This window comes from Petromyzon marinus, unplaced genomic scaffold (assembly GCF_048934315.1).
Source record: "Petromyzon marinus isolate PM22_M1 ecotype Great Lakes invasive population unplaced genomic scaffold, UKy_Petmar_22M1.pri1.0 PM_G_Scaffold_56, whole genome shotgun sequence".
NCBI lineage: Eukaryota > Metazoa > Chordata > Hyperoartia > Petromyzontiformes > Petromyzontidae > Petromyzon > Petromyzon marinus.
In genome coordinates, this window is record NW_027423009.1 from 376,704 (window position 1) to 400,077 (window position 23,374).

A 23,374-nucleotide genomic window follows, 5' to 3' on the forward strand; every position below is an offset into this window, starting at 1 on the left:
TTATTTGAACGGTGAGAGACAGAATAACAACAAGAAAATCCAGAAAAACGCATGTCAAAAATTGTATACGTTGATTTGCATTTTAATGAGGTAATGTATCACAGCCAAATACAGTACCCTAAACGCACGTTGATTTCCAATGTGGAGGGAAAAAACGGAAGACCTGGAGAAAAATCTACTGCGACTACGGGGAGGGAGACATGTACACTCCAAATATACAGCAGCAGCAGGTGTCAGGGTCTAACTCACGACCTCCTGTATACCAGGTGAGGTAGTCAACATCTCCTAGCCACCGTGATGATGATGATGATGAAAGAGAGACATGTACACTCTAAAAATACAGCAGCAGCAGGCGTCAGGGTCTAACTCACAACCTCCTGTATACCAGGCGAGGTAATTCACATCTCCTAGCCACCGTGATGATGAGAGAGAGACATGTACACTCCAAATATACAGCAGCAGGCGTCAGGGTCTATCTCACGACCTCCTGTATACCAGGTGAGGTAGTCAACATCTCCTAGCCACCATGATGATGATGAGAGAGAGACACGCAGACTCTAAATATACAGCAGCAGCAGGCGTCAGGGTCTAACCCACAACCTCCTGTATACCAGGCGAGGTAATTCACATCTCCTAGCCACCGTGATGATGATGATGAGAGAGAGACGCAGACTCCAAATATACAGCAGCAGCAGCAGGCGTCAGGGTCTAACCCACGACCTCCTGTATACCAGGTGAGGTAGTCAACATCTCCTAGCCACCGTGATGATGATGAGAGACATGTACACTCCAAATATACAGCAGCAGCAGGCGTCAGGGTCTAACTCACGACCTCCTGTATACCAGATGAGGTAGTCAACATCTCCTAGCCACCGTGGCACCGGCGGTATTCGGTTTCTGAACCTGATTGGGACCTCTCCTAGGTCGACTCAGTCTTAAATGAGTCGCCGAGGCAGTGCGTCAGTATAAAGAATGGCATCCTCTGTGCTACCAACTTGAGTGCTTTGCTGGCCTCTTTGCCCAACAAACGTTGCTTTTGTGACCAGGACTTGATGTAAAGGAATGACACAAATGCACACCACGTTTTCCCATTGAAAGTAGATACATTTCAAAATATCACCGTCCTGTTCACAAAAGCAAAGTTTGTGTAGAATAATAGCAATTTTCTGTACTTTTGAGGTATAAGCAACTAGAAAATAATACTTATTACCCAGGAACAAGAACATAATAAATTTGTTAAACAGTGTTATTAATGGGAGTGGATTATTAACTTTGCTTTTGTGTCCTGGTCACAAAAGCAAAGTTTGTGGGGAATAATAATAGCCATTTTATATACTTTTGAGGCGTAAGCAATTGTAAAATAACACATCACCCAGGAACCCAAAAAAATCTGTTTTTGTTACACAGTGAATTATTGTTTCACGTTTTTAGCAAAACATTTTGAAAAAATATAAAATTTACCCTCATGCACCGTCCAACCATTCTGGTGGATATGGTTAAACATTTATTGTGCTGTTGCGGGGTACTCTGGGTCATAAATCGTGACAAAACATCGTCTGGTTGTTTTGTGCTGACAGGGCCTCATCATTTAATTTGAGGGAGCGCATTATGACAATGCGAACCACAAAGCCAGCAGCACGTGTTGAGCGAGCGTGACGCTTCTGATCAGCCCCAGAAGGGCCGAGACCTTAAAAACAAACACACTGCTGGTTGATGAAAGTTTCGGAATGGCCGATAGCCTGCCAGACTAAAATTACACTGTATTCACATTTCCCCATGAGTGACATTGCAGGTTGGTGAAGGTGGGAGCCCAGGGCCAGTTCAGATATCCCTCGCCACCGATGTTAGCCGTGGCCTGGACTCGAACTCAGGCCGCGAGGTTCGTAGCGAAGTGCCGCAAACGGACCGTTCCTCGGTCGTGATTTATTGCAAGGCGTAGTAGTTGTGCATCATCTGATCAGCGTGCAATATGTTGGACAATGCAATCAGTGTAAACTTATTTCTGATATTGATGAGACCATAAACAATGAGTGTCTATTCAAGAATTTGAAAGTCAATCAATATCAATCAAATATTTGCAAACTGTCATTTGGTACTTTATTGAATTTGTAAACGTGCATTTTTTAAACGTAATTACGCATTATTTGCAATAGTTACCACCCCTTGCTTGCTTAATGCAAAATGTGCATTTGTACGCAATTACCAATATTAACTGCGCAATGCAGGACACACGACATAATGCAGTGAGGTAGTGCACATTATATACATAAACGATTATATATAAATAGAAGACATTATTCCCAACGTTCTGAATATTCTTCACGTACAATCACGTACAACGTGTCCCGTAACGACGCACACACGTCTGCATTAGTAAATGCGTCGTTTGCGTAACGTCACCGGTGAATCATCAGCGCGAGACATTTACGCGTCCCCTGCCGCCGCCCTCCGCCTAGCGTAGAGCTCGGCCGCCTGGCGAGCAGGGGGAAGTAGGAGGTGGAGGAGGAGGAGAGCGGACGTCCTCCCTGGCGACGATCGCCGAGGGCGGAGGCGGGGGCGGAGGGGAAGCCCGCGCCAGCGAGCGCGTCCGTCGGTCCGTCACGGCGGCGGTGGTGGCGGCGGAGCGCCCGAGCCGGGGCGCTCCGCCGGCGAGCGACCTCGCAGAGGGATCCGGATCGGGCTGCCAACACGGCCGCCGCCACGGCCGCCGATGTCGACGTCGACCCTCGTCGGCTCGCTTGCTTTCACCCCCTCGGCTTCGGCATCCCTTCCTCCTCCGACGCCTCCTCCTCGTCGTCCTCCTCCTCCCCGGCTTGGCGTCGCTGCCCGGCGCCGCAAAGTCGCGGCCGCTCAGGTGGAAGTGGCCGCCGCCGCCGCCGTGGGCGACGGCTCGCCGCCGGCACTTGTCGCCGTCGTGCGGCGCGATCGCCAGGGCGCCGGCGTCTCTCGGGCCCGTCGCCAGACGATCTGCGGGGGAGATAAAAAAATAAAAGTAACGGGGTATTTGGCTGCCGCTATAAACGTCCACGTGATAGGCGATAAACAGCTTAGTTGAACCATCGTTTGTGATGGACAGGCTTCTTCTGCGAAAGAGCTGAAACGGCTCAGTGGGCCTTACCTGGTAAAATAAAATCAATTACGTTCTTGGTTCTTTCAGTAAAATCACGTTGAAGGGAAACAACAAAATAAAAAAAATATATAAAACAATAAAATTCTCACGACGTTTCGACTGTAACACAAACAGTCATCATCAGTCACCTGATGATGACTGTTTGTATTTTATTATTTTGGTGTTTCCCTTCAACGTGACTTTACCGAAAGAACCAAGAATATGAATCACTGCAGTCACGAAAGCTTTAAATCAAAATTTAAAATAATTTAGTTTAGTTTCTAACATTAACCCTAACCTAACTCCAGTCGGATACTAACTCTAACCCCAACACGAACCGTTACTTTAACCATAACCAACTACAACTCGAACCCTAACCCTAAACGCCAACCATAACACCACAACCCTAAACTCTAGCCCTGACTTGAACTCTGACCCTGTCTCTGACCCTTTTGTTAGACTTAGCAATATACCCGGACATCTGCAACAACCAACAAAATCGCTGCCACGTCACTGTATAATACGCTCGCATATGCTGTTGGGAATGTAATCCACATTTATAATGTGTGCCTCACTCTCCGTTGTACACGCGTTATCTACAATTACGGAGTTAATATCAAAGGAAAGCTCTTGATCTTTCTCCGTCGCTCCCTTGACCGCACGTGGGAATTCACGACGACAGCGCGCTTAATTTTATCTTTTTGTTTATAGGAAATACAGGTTTAAACAAGAATCACAATTTCACGTAATATCAACAATGGCGGGAGGGGGAAAATGTGCGAGCGCCATCTTGAGTAGGCGCACGGGATCGGTGTGGGATGCGTCAAGCCGGAACCACTCAGTCCATGGTATATCATCATAGTAATGCTCACAATAATAACAACAACAATCACACCGTTGATAACAAGTTTCGACAAAAAACAGTGGGCAGAATATCATCGCAAAGCCGCCGTGATTGATTTTTCAAGGGGGTCGGATCGCCGCACGTGTAACGCGTTGCGCCATGCACCCTCCCTCCACTCGGAACGACAGCCAATTTAACAAAACCTCTCTCTCGTGGTGAACAAACGCCGCCAATTTATCGCTGCCTCGGCAGCACCGCCGGTGATCTCGTCGCCGTTGGCGAGCGATCCACGCAAGACGCCAAATAAAAACGGGCAGCAGACGTGCCACGGGTAGCTGCGCGCAACCGGCGCTGTCGGGCAGTTGCCAGCAGTGAATCGGCTTCACAACAACAACGACGGTGGGTTGCCACGAATTGTGAACTATTTATCATGTTAGCGAGCACCTTTGAAGGCCGGCATGGGGGTGGGGTGGCCCGCATCACGCCCGGCGCCTTCGTCTCCCCAGCGGCGATGTTTAGACGACACCGCGACAAATACTCGCCTGAGGCCGAGTCAAGCTAAAAGGAGGCCCAGATGTCACTCGCTACTGATGTTGGCCGAGACCAGGAATCAAACTCAGGTCACTGGGTTCGTAGGCCGGTGTGCATAGAGGGATCGAGGAATTGAGGGTTAGGGAGATTGATACACGAACCGACATCCAACTGACACACAAACGGACACGTTGTGTTAGTTTGTTGTCCTTCCCCCGCACCTCCGATTAGTACGGTTGGATACATACGGTGCGAAAAAACTTCAACGCACTGTACATACAACACATGAACCAAAACAAACAGAGCCAAAACAACAACAACCGCTATTCGCAGTTGGAGGCAGTCGCCCTCCAACAACAACGAAGGGGGGAGGAGCGACGCTCACAACAACGAGCGGAGCGCCGGGCGGCTAAAGCACAGCAAGATGGCACAGTAGGGGGGTACAGCTGGTGGTGCATCAGCCACTCATCTCAGTCAGTCGGCCTGTGGAACCTGGGTCTACCCCGTGACCTCCTGCCGGCGGGCGTTTGACACTTCACGTGGCCTCAAGGTGCACAAAGCCTGGCACAAGCACTGTGGTGACGTCACCGCCACCTAGTGGCGAACGGCGGTTGTTGTTGTTGCTGCAGTGTGCGTAGTGTGTGTATGGTGTGTAGTGCGTGCAGCGTGCGTGCGTACCTGCGCGTTGGAAGAGCAGCGTTTGCTGCTGGAGAGCCACGAGTCGTAAGAGAAGTGGTTGCCCCAGGATCGGCAGCACTCGGCGTGCCCCAAGCACTTTCTGTACTCCTTGCACACCTTGCACGGGTAAGAGGCAAGGGGTTGGGGGTCAGAGTTCAAGTCAGGCCTAGAGTTAGGGTTATACGGTGTTGAAGTTTGCGTTTAGAGTCGGGGGTTACGGTCAGGGTTCGATCCAGATCTTGACGACGCTTCTGCTGCTGCTGCTGCTGTATATTTGGAGTCTGCGTCTCTCTCTAATCATCATCACGGTGGCTATGAGATGTTAACTACCTCGCCTGGTCCGCAGGAGGTCGTGGGTTTGATCCAGATCCTGACGATGCCTGCTGCTGCTGTATATTTGGAGTTTTTTGTGTCTCTCTCATCATCATCACGGTGGCTATGAGATGTTAACTACCTCGCCTGGTCTACAGAAGGTCGAGAGTTCGATCTCGACCTTGACGACGCCTGCTGCCGCCGCATATTTACAGTTTGCGTTGTCATGCTCTGACCCCGTGCCCTGACTGTACATCTGCGAGAAAGAGCTTAATGGCTCTTTGGCTTCCGCCTCCAGTTTCAAATTGTTTAAGATTCTGAAAAAGAGCCACAGTGCTCAGTGGGCCTCACGAGTTGTCAAGATTTCTGGGCGCACTTCCACGTCGAAGAGGGGGTTGGGCACCTTCATCTGCAGAGCGCAGTGGAAGATGAAGATGAACGTGCCCTGGAAGGAGTTGAAGATGATGAAGAGGTAGGCCATGACCAGAGTGGCCTTGTCGATGAAGAGGAACCCGAACGCCCAGGTGAGGCCGAGGAGGCACAGCAGCGCCACGCCGCCCAGCGCACAGGACCTGTGGGCAAGGAAGAACAAAAACGAACGATAACAACGGCCGGCAAAAAAGCGAGCGCCGTGGTGAATATTTGCCATCGCGTAGCGTTGTCGTCATCGTCGTTATTATCGTCGTCGTCGTGAACTTACCGACCCACGCGACACGTTACGTGCGTATCGACGTACAGTAAAACCTTGGGATTGCGAGCACAATTCGTTCCGGAAACGTGTTTGTAATCCAAAGCACTCGTACGTCAGTTGTGATCACGTGACGCTCGGCAGCACGAAGCGTCTACACGTGCTGCCGCTCGTATTGCTAAGACCCTCGCACGTTCATCAAGTGAATATTTATATTTAAACAATGTGTTGCTCGTCTTGCAAAACACTCGCAGACCAAGTTACTCGCAATCCAAGGTTTCGCTCTGAACGTTGAACTTCTTTCGCGCCGTACGTAGCCAACAGTGCTCATCGGAGGTGCGGGGGAAGGACTAACTAACTAACTGTATGAGTGCCCATGAGTAAGACAAGCCAATTGGTAAGGTTTGTCACGTGAGCAAAACGTGGACATTTATAGCGGCCAAACGCTCTAAGCACACGCTTCTTAACGTGAAGGGAAAAGACATGTAGGACCCCGAGAAAAAATTCACGCAACCACGGGGAGAACATTCAAGCTCCAAATATACAGCAGCAGGCAGTGTCAGGGTCGGGTTCGAACCCATGACCTCCTGTATACCAGCCGAGAGAGTTAACATCTCCTAGCCACCGTGATGATGATGATGATGAGACAGAGGTAGAACATTCAAGCTCCAAATATACAGCAGCAGCAGGCAATGTCAGGGTCGGGTTCGAACCCATGACCTCCTGTATACCAGCCGAGGGAGTTAACATCTCCTAGCCACCACGATCGATGGACAGACAGATTGACGTTTCGGGAGGTGGATCAGACTGACCGTTAAATGGACGGATCGCTGGATGAACGAGCAGACAAACGGACAGATGCATGGCTGGAGAGACGAAACGCATACGGAGCGATTAAACCGTCTGCCCCACGGACACGGGAGTCACACCGCCAGCGGGAATGCCAGCGCTGTCAGTCGGTGTCACCGAACGCGAGCACTTTTGAGAGGGCATCATCTGTGGGCACCGAGGGCCCACTCCGACATCGCCACTGCGTGGAGTTCTGTCGCTGTGCAGGAAAGCTCATTTGCTACACGAGACGGGTTGGATGACGAGTCAGACTGATTGGAAGGACAAAGGGATGAATGGCCTTGTGGGAGCAACGGTCTCGATAAAGTTATTTTATTTTAGTTTTTCTTCCGGTTTCGTTTTGACGACACACACCTAGGTCATGGGAACGGAATCGGAAGAAAAACCGGATGACGTTACACCTACGTATGTCACCGGAACGGGAAAGGTTTAAACTAATGCAAGCAGGCGCGTGATTATAAATCCCTTGCAAAGGGCGATCGTTACACGGTGGGTCAAAGCGAACCGATGGTCCCCCGAGAGCTGGACGGAGCTCGTTAAAAGCGAAACCCGAATTTTAAACGACGGTTCCATTTTTGCGCAGGGGTCATTGGCGACCGCGGCTGAGAACCACCAACATTCGCTCGCGACACCGGAACACTCCAGGTGCAATCACGGGTGGCTGGGGCCCAGTTGGTCAAATGAAAAGGCAAGGGAGGGCCCTAATGTGAAGAGTGGGCTGGCGCGGGAACAGCCAGCTTCACCCACCGTGTGTCCCGGCTGAACCTCACGGAAAATGCGGTCGCTTTAAGTGATGAACCCCTACCTCGCCCCTCTCCCCCCTAACCCCAACCCCCCCCCCCCCAGACCCGGCCACCTCACTCACTTAATGCTCTCGGGCTTGAGTGGCGCCGAATGCTGCACCATCTTGTACAGAGTCATCAGCAGGAACACGAAGTTCACCTGTGACACCGCACACGCACCGCGCATACGAGTCAAAAGTCCATAAGACGTTGTTTTTTGTTGGGTTAGATTACGTGTCGTTAAGCCCGTCACCACCCCCACCCGACCACGGACAATCAGCAAGCTTTGTCGCGTAAACAGAACCTGACAATTCGTCGCTAGTTCAGCGCACCGGGTGTGTTCGAGAGTAAACCCACAGCAACATTTACAATTCGAGCAGCGTGACGTTTCGCCAGTAATTACAACAACAACAGCCACCATCGTCAGGCGATAGCCAGAATTGCGGAGGATTCCTCCTGCTGTTTTGGTCTTAAATGGAGGCGTAGAGGTAATGTCGTCACTGAGCCTATCAGGTGCGAATATCAGAGGGGGGTGAATTGAGTGATGTAAATAGCAGTGGATGCCTCTACCTACAATAATCATGTCTGCCCGTAACGCTCGTGACGTCACTCCACGTCGACCAGCCCCCCTCATTAATAATCATGAACAGTCACGCAGAAGGGTAACAATAAAATAGTAAAAATATAAAACAATAAAATTCTCACGACGTTTCGACCGCAACAGAAGCAATCATCGTCAGGTGTGGAAACCACGGCAAGAAAATTTGCAGTAGTTTTCACGTTCTGCAGATGTAGAGTGCAAGTGGATTGAATCCACCTGTGTGGCGTTGAGTTTTGTTGTTGTTGTTGCAGCATCATCCCCTCGTCGTATACAAGGCGGGTTTTTCTCCGGGTTCTCTGGTTCCCTACCCGCACGGAGCGACGTTGCATCCTCGAAACACCCCCAAAGGTACGAAAGCTGCTGGCACGTCTGCAACTCATCCCCCAATGATACGCTCACGTCACAATTTTAGAACCGGCAGGGAGGCATCAACATGGGGACAAATGGGACGGGAAACAGACACGCGCACGAAGCAGAGCACGCGCGCACGTGCGCTGGACTGTTGCAGGCGAGCTAGCGCCTCCGACTAGCACGGTTGGCTACGTACGGTGGGAAAGAAGTTCAACGCACGTACGTAAGTACTGGCGTTAGTGCGGCAATCGGAGGTGCCCGCCTGCAATTTGGGCACGAGATGGGATTTTGGCACGAGACGATTTCGGGAATTCACGCTCAATACGAACGTGGGAATCGCATCAGATTCATCGCGGGACCCGTCACGCTATGCGCACGTCGAGCAGCAGACACGGCGACCCGCCCGCCCGCCCACCTCCCGCCCCCCGGCACGACGCGCACGCACGGAACTCACGAGGATGATGGTGGCCACGGGCGCAAGGAAACTCCAGATGAAATGATTGTCGGTCCGGAGCCAACAGCTGCAGGCGAAACAGAGGACAAACGATCGCCTGGTTAGCCTGACAGGCCGGGATAGCGCGTCCATGCATCCGGTTTTATTCGCCGGCATCTGGTAACATTTGCCACCGTTCAGTTGCACTTGAGCCCCCATCTGGTAACATTGGGGGACATTTGTGTCATTTGTTGTATGCGAGGACACCTGGTGAGACCGGGCGCCAGCCGGCAAGGCCGGGCACCAGTTAGTAAGCCCGGGCGCCAGGTGGCAACACCAGGCGTGAACCGGCGACACCGCGCTCCGGTTAGTAAGCCCGGCGCGCCGGCCGGCCCGGCGGCGAAGAGGGACGACAGGGGGCTCACGCTCGCTCGGTGCCGTAGCCCGTGCGGTCGACGGCGAGGCAGACCCCGACGACGGCGAGCGGCAGGCCGTAGCCCAGGAGGTAGAAGTACTTGCGGCGAGAGCGGCGCCCCTCGAACACCTCCACCAGCATGAGGTAGAGCTGCACGCCCTCCAGGAACATCCACGCAAACGCCGCCAGGAAGAGCAGGTGCAGCAGCGCCGCCAGCACGGGGCACGCCACCTGCGGAGCCGGCGCGGTGGCGGGGGGCAGGCGGGCGGGCGGGCGGCGGTGGCGTTACACGGAATCTGAATCTTTATTTGGACGTGGAGGGAGGAATCCGATGAGCCAAGAAGCTCTTTTCTGACAGACGTCCACCGGTTAGGGGGGGTCACAGGTGTCAGCGAGTTTACTTAAAGCAAAACAACGCGGTAGGAGTGCAAAGTAGAGGAAAGGTAAACAAATCATGAACAAAAATCAACTATTTTTTTTATTTTCCCAGGCAAAGCCCCCCCCCCCCCCCGAGCTGTTAAACAATTTGTTTCAGGAGCGAGTGCAAAATAGAGAAAGTGGTAAGCAAGTGACTAAACGTGAGCGGGCGGGCGGGCGCACCGTGTACTGAGTCTTGTCGATGCCCACAAGGAACAGCAGCTGGGCGAGCAGCAGGTTGAGGCATAAGTTTTTGTGAATGGTGTTGCGGTCACTCTGGAGGCCGCGGAAGAAGCAGAAGGTGAACGTGGCCACGGCGAGGCACACGAGGGACACCAGCACGCCCACCCACGTGATCACCAGCAGCAGCAGCTCGTGGGCGCGGTGCCCGTACTGGCACGCACGGGCAAGACGCGGGCACGGGACACACGGAGGGGCGTGAGGGTGCCGTGGGCAGCCGTACGCATGCATCGGGAACTTCTTTGGCCAAGTACCGTAGCCGGCCGTGCTCGTGGGGGGTGCGGGGGAAGGAAACTAAACGGAAAAAAGTGCTTAAAGAAATTAGTTGTCAATTGAGATTTCAAATATAGCCCTTAACAGACTGCAGGGGCAAGTGCTGTTAGCGACTAGCAGCTATGAAGGCCGGAATGGCACACGAGGGGGTGGGTGGCCAGCACCACGCCCGGCCGCCTTTCTCTCCCAAGTGGCGATGTTTACACACCGCAATAGTTACTGATTTGAGGCCGAGTCGATTGAGATAATTAGTTGGTGGTCATGAGTGGGAATTGAACTCGGGTCGCTGGGTTCGTAGCGCAGCGCCCTAACCGCCAGGCCACCGCTCCCCCACAACATAAACATTACCACTATCAAGTCAACTACCACCACCTCCTCATCCAAACTTGACCACCACCAACATCACCACCATCACCTGCAATCACCACCCTCACCACCCTCACCACCACATCTAAACTTGACCACCATCACCATCATCACCTCCAATCACCACCCTCACCACACTCATCACCACTTCTTTACCACCAACATCACCACCATCACCTCCAATCACTACCCTCAAAACCCTCATCACCACCTCTTTACCACCACCATCACCTCCAATCACCACCCTCACCACCCTCATCACCACCTCTTTACTACCACTTTACCACCACCATCACCATCATCACCTCCAATCACCACCCTCATCACCACCTCTTTACCACCACCATCACCCTCATCACCTCCAATCACCACCCTCACCACCCTCATCACCACCTCTTTACCACCACCATCACCACCATTACCTCCAATCACCACCCTCATCACCACCTCTTTACCACCAACAACACCACCATCACCTCCAATCACCACCCTCACCACCCTCACCACTACATCTAAACTTTACCACCACCATCACCACCGCCACCACCAGCGGGCCGAGGGGCACCACCATCACCCCCCCCCTCCCGAATCTCTGGGCACCTCGACGTGGCCCCTCGCCACGAGCACCGCCAAATTGTTGAGGTGGCCGCAGGAGCAGGCGGCGTGCGCGCTGCTGCTGTTGCTGGGCAGCGGCTCGCAGCCGTGGCTCGACCAGTTGCCCCTCGTGGTGTGGGACGAGTAGCTCCAGAAGGAGCAGCTGGGGCTCAAGTGGTCCAACGTCTGGGGGCGGGGGGGTGGTGTACGGGGAGGAGGAGGATGGCACCCAACTCGTCATTCAACAACGACCCCCAAGCTCACAACCCCCCTCCCCCCGTGCCCCCCCACCGCCCCCCACCCACCCCGTCATCACAGAGCAGGGGAACGTCTTCATCACAGAGCAGGGGAACGTCGTCATCACAGAGCAGGGGAACGTCGTCATCATCACAGAGCAGGGGAACGTCGTCATCATCACAGAGCAGGGGAACGTCGTCATCACAGAGCAGGGGAATGTCGTCATCATCACAGAGCAGGGGAACGTCGTCATCATCACAGAGCAGGGGAACGTCATCATCACAGAGCAGGGGAACGTCGTCATCATCACAGAGCAGGGGAACTTCGTCATCACAGAGCAGGGGAACGTCGTCATCACAGAGCAGGGGAACGTCGTCATCATCACAGAGCAGGGGAACGTCGTCATCATCACAGAGCAGGGGAACGTCATCATCACAGAGCAGGGGAACGTCGTCATCATTACAGAGCAGGGGAACTTCGTCATCACAGAGCAGGGGAACGTCGTCATCACAGAGCAGGGGAACGTCGTCATCACAGAGCAGGGGAACGTCGTCATCACAGAGCAGGGGAACGTCGTCATCACAGAGCAGGGGAACGTCGTCATCACAGAGCAGGGGAACGTCGTCATCACAGAGCAGGGGAACGTCGTCATCACGGAGCAGGGGAACGTCATCATCACAGAGCAGGGGAACGTCGTCATCATCACAGAGCAGGGGAACGTCGTCATCACAGAGCAGGGGAACGTCGTCATCACAGAGCAGGGGAACGTCATCATCACAGAGCAGGGGAACGTCATCATCACAGAGCAGGGGAACATCGTCATCATCACAGAGCAGGGGAACGTCGTCATCACAGAGCAGGGGAACGTCGTCATCACAGAGCAGGGGAACGTCGTCATCACAGAGCAGGGGAACGTCGTCATCACAGAGCAGGGGAACGTCGTCATCACAGAGCAGGGGAACGTCATCATCACAGAGCAGGGGAACGTCGTCATCACAGAGCAGGGGAACGTCGTCATCACAGAGCAGGGGAACGTCATCATCACAGAGCAGGGGAACGTCGTCATCACAGAGCAGGGGAACATCGTCATCACAGAGCAGGGGAACGTCGTCATCACAGAGCAGGGGAACGTCGTCGTCATCACAGAGCAGGGGAACGTCGTCATCACAAAGCAGGGGAACGTCGTCATCACAGAGCAGGGGAACGTCGTCATCACAGAGCAGGGGAACGTCGTCATCACGGAGCAGGGGAACGTCGTCATCACAGAGCAGGGGAACGTCGTCATCATCACAGAGCAGGGGAACGTCGTCATCACAGAGCAGGGGAACGTCGTCATCACAGAGCAGGGGAACGTCATCATCACAGAGCAGGGGAACATCGTCATCATCACAGAGCAGGGGAACGTCGTCATCACAGAGCAGGGGAACGTCGTCATCACAGAGCAGGGGAACGTCATCATCACAGAGCAGGGGAACGTCGTCATCACAGAGCAGGGGAACGTCGTCATCACAGAGCAGGGGAACGTCATCATCACAGAGCAGGGGAACGTCGTCATCACAGAGCAGGGGAACGTCGTCATCACAGAGCAGGGGAACGTCATCATCACAGAGCAGGGGAACGTCGTCATCACAGAGCAGGGGAACATCGTCATCACAGAGCAGGGGAACGTCGTCATCACAGAGCAGGGGAACGTCGTCGTCATCACAGAGCAGGGGAACGTCGTCATCACAGAGCAGGGGAACGTCATCATCACAGAGCAGGGGAACGTCGTCATCACAGAGCAGGGGAACATCGTCATCACGGAGCAGGGGAACGTCGTCATCACGGAGCAGGGGAACGTCGTCATCACAGAGCAGGAAAATGTCGTCATCACAGAGCAGGGGAACGTCGTCATCACAGAGCAGGGGAACGTCATCATCACAGAGCAGGGGAACGTTGTCATCACGGAGCAGGGGAACGTCGTCATCACAGAGCAGGGGAACGTCGTCATCACAGAGCAGGGGAACGTCGTCATCATCACAGAGCAGGGGAACGTCATCATCACAGAGCAGGGGAACGTCGTCATCACAGAGCAGGGGAACGTCGTCATCACAGCAGGGGAACGTCGTCATCACAGAGCAGGGGAACGTCGTCATCATCACAGAGCAGGGGAACGTCATCACAGAGCAGGGGAACGTCGTCATCACAGAGCAGGGGAACGTCGTCATCACGGAGCAGGGGAACGTCGTCATCACAGAGCAGGGGAACGTCGTCATCACAGAGCAGGGGAACGTCGTCATCACAGAGCAGGGGAACGTCGTCATCACAGAGCAGGGGAACGTCGTCATCATCACAGAGCAGGGGAACGTCGTCATCACAGAGCAGGGGAACGTCGTCGTCATCACAGAGCAGGGGAACGTCATCATCATCACAGAGCAGGGGAACGTCGTCATCATCACAGAGCAGGGGAACTTCGTCATCATCACAGAGCAGGGGAACGTCGTCATCACAGAGCAGGGGAACGTCATCATCACAGAGCAGGGGAACGTCGTCATCACGGAGCAGGGGAACGTCGTCATCACAGAGCAGGGGAACGTCGTCATCATCACAGAGCAGGGGAACGTCGTCATCACAGAGCAGGGGAACGTCGTCATCACAGAGCAGGGGAACATCGTCATCACAGCAGGGGAACGTCGTCATCACAGAGCAGTGGAACGTCGTCATCATCACAGAGCAGGGGAACGTCGTCATCACAGAGCAGGGGAACGTCGTCATCACAGAGCAGGGGAACGTCGTCATCACAGAGCAGGGGAACGTCGTCATCATCACAGAGCAGGGGAACGTCGTCATCACAGAGCAGGGGAACGTCGTCGTCATCACAGAGCAGGGGAACGTCATCATCATCACAGAGCAGGGGAACGTCGTCATCATCACAGAGCAGGGGAACTTCGTCATCATCACAGAGCAGGGGAACGTCATCATCACAGAGCAGGGGAACGTCGTCATCACAGAGCAGGGGAACGTCGTCGTCATCACAGAGCAGGGGAACGTCGTCATCACAGAGCAGGGGAACGTCATCATCACAGAGCAGGGGAACGTCGTCATCACAGAGCAGGGGAACGTCATCATCACAGAGCAGGGGAACGTCGTCATCACAGAGCAGGGGAACGTCGTCATCACAGAGCAGGGGAACGTCGTCATCACAGAGCAGGGGAACGTCGTCATCACAGAGCAGGGGAACGTCGTCATCACAGAGCAGGGGAACGTCGTCGTCATCACAGAGCAGCTGAGAGTGAAGAGATTGGGGGGGGAGGGGGGCATAAAGGAGGGGGAGCGGGTAAGGGGGGAAGGTGGCATTATATAAAGACACCGCGCGATTTCCAGACTCGCACACAACAACAACACAACAACAACAGCTGCTGCTGCTGCTGCTGCTGCCGACGAGCAATCGGGCTTTGTTTGCCAGCTGCCCGGTTTCCGTTTGACCGGTCCCGGTTGTCAACCATCGCTCCCTCCGGAGTCTCTGACCGCACGTAACGAGTCTCTATGATGCGCGTGCAAGGTGCGCTGCACGACACGGCACGGAGCGTGCTTGACGGAACATGGAGCGGATCCCTGTGTTGTGCAGTGCATTGCTCAACAACACGGCACGGAGCGTGATTGACGGAACATGGAGCGGAGCCCTGTGGTGTGCAGTGCATTGCTGCACAACACGGCACGGAGCGTGATTGACGGAACATGGAGCGTGATTGACGGAACACCGTGACGTGCACCCGGGTGCACGTCACGGTGTTCTCAGCCTTGTCTAGACCACCAGCTCAGAGTGAAGCTGAACGCGGTGGCTGTATCAGGTTTACTATCCCCTATAGTTTAGCCGGCTCAGACAGTTTTTCTTCTCTTTTGATTCACTTTCTCATCATTCACGGAAGGCGTCCGATTTCGATTTGGAGTGGACGAACGGGCTCGCTGACGGACGCCATCCCCGTGACGGAACGACGCCCGGCGGATGAGCGACAGCCGGGCGTGACGGAACGGCGGCAGCCGAAGGCGACGGACGAGGCGGGGGGTGAAGACCGCCGAACAGACGGAGCGGAGGAGACGAGATGGTGGGTGGGGGGGGGCGTTGCGGGCATTGCGACGGCCGTGACGACGATGATGACGACTCGATTGGTGTCTCACATGGGGGGAAGGGAGAGGCAGGGAGGGAGGGAGGTGAGGCAGGGAGGAGAGGCAGGCCAGTGAAGGAGGCAGCAGGGAGTTGACGGCTCACCCATTGCGCGATTCTGTTCACCCAGGCGGAAGTGCAGTTGCTCAAATCGGGCCCTCGGGCAGACCAGGCTCCAGCGACGGCATCGCAGGTGTAGAGAGCCGTGCCTGAAGCGTGCACGCGCACAGAGACAAAGTTCCCCCGTGCGGCCCTTGACAGACGCCGCTGGGCCGAGTGCCATTAGCGAACGCCTCTGAGAGACGGCACGGCACACGATAGGGCGGGCGGCCGGTCGCCTTTGCATCTCCGGTGCTGCTGTTTACAAAGCGCGCCGCGTTACCGCCAACAACGTCTGCAGCAGTTCACCGGGTAAGGCCCACTGAGCTGTACAGCCCCTTTGTTTCAGGAGTCACCTGGCAAACGAATGACGGCTCTGGCGAAAGTGGATCACCGCGCGGGAATTTGTAGCGGCGGCCAAACGCCCCAAACGATGCGTGGCGATTCTCAAATGTGGAGGGGAAAACCGGAGGACCCGGGGAAAAATCCACGGGACCACGGGGAGCGAAACATGCAAACTTCAATCCGCAATGCGTCAGCATTGGGATCGAACCCACGACCACCGGGCGAGGTGGTTAACGTCTAGACCACGGGGGAGCCCAGGGTAGGTTCGTATGTTCGGAACCAATGTTGGCCACGAGCGGGAATCAAACTCAGTTCAATGGGTTCATAGCCCACCAACACATACGAATATACGATCACACATACACACACTCTCACACGTAATCAACATACAATCACACATACACACACTCTCACACATAATCAATATGCAATCACACATACACACACTCTCACACATAATCAATATGCAATCACACATACACACTCTCACACATAATCAATATCCAATCACGCACATTTAAATATACAAGAAGGCACACACATTTACACGCACAATACACAATCGTACACATTTGCACATATAGGTAATTCATCGATTTAGTCTGAGTTCACCTAAGGGATGCCCAAGACTCTGGTCAGATATCAATCGCCACCGATGCTGCGGCTGGAAAATCCAATTCAGATCGCCGGGTTCGAAGCGCAGTGCGCCAACAGTGGAGTCGCCGCTCCCCACCTCACGTGATTGATCCACGTGCACACACAGCGTGTGCACAAACACCCACACACGCACGCGTTCACACACAGACACACACACAGATCCCTCTGTAGCCTACATAGACCATTGTCTCCCCAGTACACACACACACAGATCCCTCTGTAGCCTACATAGACCATTGTCTCCCTAGTACACACACACACACAGATCCCTCTGTAGCCTACATAGACCATTGTCTCCCTAGTACACACACACACACAGATCCCTCTGTAGCCTACATAGACCATTGTCTCCCCAGTACACACACACACAAAGATCCCTCTGTAGCCTACATAGACCATTGTCTCCCTAGTACACACACACACACAGATCCCTCTGTAGCCTACATAGACCATTGTCTCCCTAGTACACACACACACACAGATCCCTCTGTAGCCTACATAGACCATTGTCTCCCCAGTACACACACACACAGATCCCTCTGTAGCCTACATAGACCATTGTCTCCCTAGTACACACACACACACAGATCCCTCTGTAGCCTACATAGACCATTGTCTCCCTAGTACACACACACACACAGATCCCTCTGTAGCCTACATTGACCATTGTCTCCCTAGTACACACACACACAGATCCCTCTGTAGCTTACATAGACCATTGTCTCCCTAGTATACACACACACAGATCCCTCTGTAGCCTACATAGACCATTGTCTCCTTAGTACACACACACAGATCCCTCTGTAGCCTACATAGACCATTGTCTCCCTAGTACACACACACACAGATCCCTCTGTAGCCTACATAGACCATTGTTTCCCTAGTACACACACACACACAGATCCCTCTGTAACCTACATAGACCAATGTCTCCCTAGTACACACACACACAGATCCCTCTGTAGCCTACATAGACCATTGTCTCCCCAGTACACACACACACAGATCCCTCTGTAGCCTACATAGACCATTGTCTCCCAAGTACACACCCACACACAGATCCCTCTGTAACCTACATAGACCATTGTCTCCCCAGTACACACACACAGATCCCTCTGTAGCTTACATACACCATTGTCTCCCTAGTACACAGACACACACAGATCCCTCTGTAGCCTACATAGACCATTGTCTCCCCAGTACACACACAGATCCCTCTGTAGCCTACATAGACCATTGTCTCCCTAGTACACACACACACACAGATCCCTCTGTAGCCTACATAGACCATTGTTTCCCTAGTACACACACACACACAGATCCCTCTGTAGCCTACATAGACCATTGTCTCCCTAGTACACACACACACAGATCCCTCTGTAGCCTACATAGACCATTGTCTCCCCATTACACACACACACAGATCCCTCTATAGCCTACATAGACCATTGTCTCCCTAGTACACACACACACACACAGATCCCTCTGTAGCCTACATAGACCATTGTCTCCCCAGTACACACACACACAAAGATCCCTCTGTAGCCTACATAGACCATTATCTCCCTAGTACACACACCCACACACAGATCCCTCTGTAACCTACATAGACCATTGTCTCCCTAGTACACACACACACACACACAGATCCCTCTGTAGCCTACATAGACCATTGTCTCCCTAGTACACACACACAGATCCCTCTGTAGCCTACATAGACCACTGTCTCCCTAAGTACACACACACAGATCCCTCTGTAGCCTACATAGACCATTGTCTCCCTAGTACACACACACACAGATCCCTCTGTAGCCTACATAGACCATTGTCTCCCTAGTACACACACACAGATCCCTCTGTAGCCTACATAGACCATTGTCTCTCCAGTACACACACACACAGATCCCTCTGTAGCCTACATAGACCATTGTCTCCCTAGTACACACACACACACAGATCCCCCTGTAGCCTACATAGACCATTGTCTCCCTAGTACACACACACAGATCCCTCTGTAGCCTACATAGACCATTGTCTCCCCAGTACACACACACACACAGATCCCTCTGTAGCCTACATAGACCATTGTCTCCCTAGTACACACACACACACAAATAATCCTCTGGAGCCTATACACTACACTACTATACACTACACTACTATACACTACACTACACACTACTATATACTACACTATACACTACACTATACACTACTATACACGACACTATACACGACACTATACACTACACTATACACTACACACTAGTGCTGTACTAGTGACGAATTGGCAAGTGACGTGACAACCCTTACTAGTTGGTTGCGTCGGGTGGTGGCGGGTTTAAGGACACACACTGATACATTTACACGATCTAACCCCCCAAAAAAACTCCACTATTGGTGAGAATGTGTGTGATTGGATGTGGTTTTCTCACGTGATATCCTCAAGGCAACATTGCTGAGCGGTGCTTGAGCCCCACATCCCATCTAGCCACGTCTCACCACCTCCCACACTCCACAAAGACAAAAGGACCCCCGCGTGTAACCTTAACAGACCGTTGCACCAAGTGGCTGTTAGCGAGAAGCAACGAATGAAGGCCGTCAAGGCACACGAGAGGGGTGGGTGGCAAGCACCACGCCCGGCCGCCTTTGTCTCCCCAGTGGAGATGTTTTTTTACTAATCACTGCAGGTACTAATTTGAGGCCGAGTCGACCAAGCGGAGGCCCGGGACGAGTTCAGATGATGGTCACTGGCTGTTGGTGGCCGTGAGCGGGAATCAAATTCGGGTCGCCGGGTTCGTAGCGCAGCGTAGCGCTGACCGCTGCACCGCCGCTCCCCACCCCGCACGGAGGGAGGCACAGACACAGACTGAGACAGCGAGACAAAGGGAGATGGGTAGGGGGGGGTGGATACAGAGAGAAAGAGAGACTGAGATAAGCAGGAGATAGACAACCGGAGAGAGATAGACAGAGAAGCACAAAGAGATAAAGATACAGAGATAGGGTGACAGAGAAAAACAGATAGGTAGAGAGAGATAGAAAGAGAGGCACAAAGAGACAAAGATACAGAGATAGGGTGACAGAGAAAATAGATAGGTAGAGAGAGATAGACAGAGAGAGTTCTACAGAAATAAAAGCATGAGACGCAAAAACGGAGAGCGAGGGGACGGGGGGCAGAGAGAGCGACACACACAGACACACACACAGACACACACACAGACACACACACAGACACACACACAGACAGACACAGACACACACAGACACACACAGACACACACATACAGACACACAAACAGACACACACACACAGACACACAAACAGACAGACACAGACACACACAGACACACACACAGTTACACACACAGACACACACACAGACACACACACACAGACACACACACACAGACACACAAACAGACACACACACACAGACACACAAACAGACACACACACACAGACACACAAACAGACACACACACAGACACACACACACAGACACACACACAGTCACACACACAGACACACACACAGACACACACACAGACACACACTCAGACACACACAGACACACACACAGACACACACACAGACGCACACAGAGTCACACACACAGACACACACAGACACACACACAAACACACACACAGATACACACGCAGACGCACACACAGTGACACACACACACACACACAGATACACACACAGACACACACACAGATACACACACAGACACACACACACAGATAAATAGAAAGAAAGATGGAGATAGGAAGATGTGAAACAGACACGCAGATAGAGACACTGATACAGAGGAAGATTTGGGAGACAGAGACACGGAGATACAGGGAGACGTGAGAGACAGAGACGCAGATAGAGACTCGGAGACAGGGGGAGACAGAGGGAGATGTGAGAGACAGAGACGCAGATAGAGACTCGGAGACAGGGGGAGACAGAGGGAGACGTGAGAGACAGAGACACAGATAAAGACTCGGAGACAGGGGGAGACAGAGGGAGACGTGAGAGACAGAGACGCAGTTAGAGAGTCGGAGAAAGGGGGCGACAGAGAGAGAGGTGAGAGATAGAGACGCAGCTAGAGAGTCGGAGACAGGGGGCGACAGAGGGAGACGTGAGAGACAGAGACGCAGCTAGAGACTCGGAGACAGGGGGAGACAGAGGGAGACGTGAGAGACAGAGACGCAGCTAGAGACTCGGGGACAGGGGGAGACAGAGGGAGACGTGACAGACAGAGACGCAGATAGAGACTCGGAGACACGGGGAGACAGAGGCAGACGTGAGAGACAGAGACACAGCTAGAGACTCGGAGACAGAGAGAGACAAAGGGAGACGTGAGAGACAGAGACACAGCTAGAGACTCGGAGACAGAGGGAGACAGAGGGAGACGTGAGAGACAGAGACACAGCTAGAGACCCGGAGACAGGGGGAGACAGAGGGAGACGTGAGAGACAGAGACGCAGCTAGAGACCCGGAGACAGGGGGAGACAGAGGGAGACGTGAGAGACAGAGACGCAGATAGAGACTCGGAGACACGGGGAGACAGAGGGAGACGTGAGAGACAGAGACACAGCTAGAGACTCGGAGACAGGGGGAGACAGAGGGAGACGTGAGAGACAGAGACGCAGCTAGAGACTCGGAGACAGGGGGAGACAGAGAGAGACGTGAGAGACAGAGACGCAGATAGAGACTCGGAGACACGGGGAGACAGAGGCAGACGTGAGAGACAGAGACGCTGCTAGAGACTCGGAGACACGGGGAGACAGAGGGAGACGTGAGAGACAGAGACGCAGCTAGAGACCAGGAGACAGGGGGAGACAGAGGGAGACGTGAGAGACAGAGACACAGCTAGAGACTCGGAGATAGAGGGAGACAGAGGGAGACGTGAGAGACAGAGACGCAGATAGAGACCAGGAGACAGGGGGAGACAGAGGGAGACGTGAGAGACAGAGACACAGATAGAGACTCGGAGACAGAGGGAGACAGAGGGAGACGTGAGAGACAGAGACGCAGATAGAGACTCGGAGACAGGGGGAGACAGAGGGAGACGTGAGAGACAGAAACGCAGCTAGAGACCCGGAGACAGAGGGAGACAGAGGGAGACGTGAGAGACAGAGACGCAGATAGAGACTCGGAGACAGAGGGAGACAGAGGGAGACGGGCGGAGGCGGAGGGCGGGCGGACTCACCGACGGCACCCGCAGGACAGGGCCTCTCCGCCGTCTTGCCCGGCGGCAGCTGGGGCCACTGGACGGCGTGGGCGAGCGTGGGGGGACAGAATGCGGGGTCGCGGGTGCCGCCCTCGCCGCCGTCAGCGGGCGCCGCGTCTCCCGGTTTCACGTCGGTTGTGTCCTGCGGTGGCGTTAAAGAGTGGAGCGCAGCGTTGCAAGTGTTGAACCTCTTTCGCCAACCGTGCAGAGCCAACCGTGCTAATCGGAGGTGCGGTGCGCCAACCGCCACCGCTCACCACCACTACCATCAGCAACAACAACGCCACCACCACAGTCGCCACTACCACTGCCAACAAATATAAAGATCCCCCACCCCCCCCGTATAACCTTTAACAGACTGTAGGGGCAATGCTGTTCGCGAGCAGCTATGAAGGCCGGCACGGCACGCAAGGGGATGGGTGGCCAGCACCATGCCCGACCGCCTGCGGTGATGTTTTTACGCACCGTACCAGCTAATTATTTGAGGCTGAGTCGACCTAGGAGAGGAGTCCCAGGACCGGTTCAGATAATCGTCACCGGTGTTGGCCGTGAGCGGGAATCGAACTCGGGGTCGCCGGGTTCATAGCGCGGCGTAGCGCTAACCGCCGCACCACCGCTCCCCACCACTATCACCACCACCACCACCACCACTACTGCCAACACTCTTGCTGCTACCACCACCGTCACCACCACCGTCACCTGCGGCAGTTGCGCAGGGATGGGCGGCACCGTCGCCACGCGGCTCCGCGGAGGACTTGCGGTGCCGCCTCCGCTGGAAGGCCCCGACGTCGAAATCTCGTGCACTGCATTGTGGGAAACGCAAAGAACAAAACGACCGCATTGATGACACGGGCGCGACCGGCTAACATTTACATAGTCGACGGCGGCAAGAGCAGCGACGGCCGGCCGCTCCATTCGACACCGCCTATTGGCACGATCGGCTACGTACGGCGCGGAAAAACTTCAACGTGCAAACATTCACAACCCAAGCGCAGCGGCGCAGGGCTACCAAACGTCCTGCACTGGCCGAACGTTCCCCGGTTTCAGGAAGGCCATCCCCGGTGTCCCAAAGAGTTCAAAGCTTGAGCCGCTTCAAAGTTTTCTGGCCTCATGCTCGACCCATGGGGGGGGGGGGGGGCAGCTGGCGAGCGCAACGTCAGAGACAAAAGCCAAGGAGGAGGCCT

General features: G+C 53.9%; 1 protein-coding gene across 1 annotated transcript in view; it reads right to left on the reverse strand.

Moving 5' to 3' along the window:
* Window positions 1-23,374, reverse strand: part of LOC142918164 (adhesion G protein-coupled receptor L3-like) — a 42,281-nt gene continuing 18,907 nt past the window's right edge. The window contains exons 4-14 of the mRNA XM_076062276.1: window positions 22,890-22,993; window positions 22,170-22,332; window positions 15,970-16,073; window positions 11,490-11,669; window positions 10,194-10,403; window positions 9,604-9,824; window positions 9,200-9,266; window positions 7,877-7,953; window positions 5,878-6,046; window positions 5,163-5,279; window positions 1-2,967 (exon numbers count right to left, since the gene is read on the reverse strand). Coding sequence (XP_075918391.1) covers window positions 2,851-2,967; window positions 5,163-5,279; window positions 5,878-6,046; window positions 7,877-7,953; window positions 9,200-9,266; window positions 9,604-9,824; window positions 10,194-10,403; window positions 11,490-11,669; window positions 15,970-16,073; window positions 22,170-22,332; window positions 22,890-22,993 — 1,529 coding nt within the window. The 3' untranslated portion in view covers window positions 1-2,850. The remainder of the gene's footprint in view (window positions 2,968-5,162; window positions 5,280-5,877; window positions 6,047-7,876; window positions 7,954-9,199; window positions 9,267-9,603; window positions 9,825-10,193; window positions 10,404-11,489; window positions 11,670-15,969; window positions 16,074-22,169; window positions 22,333-22,889; window positions 22,994-23,374) is intronic.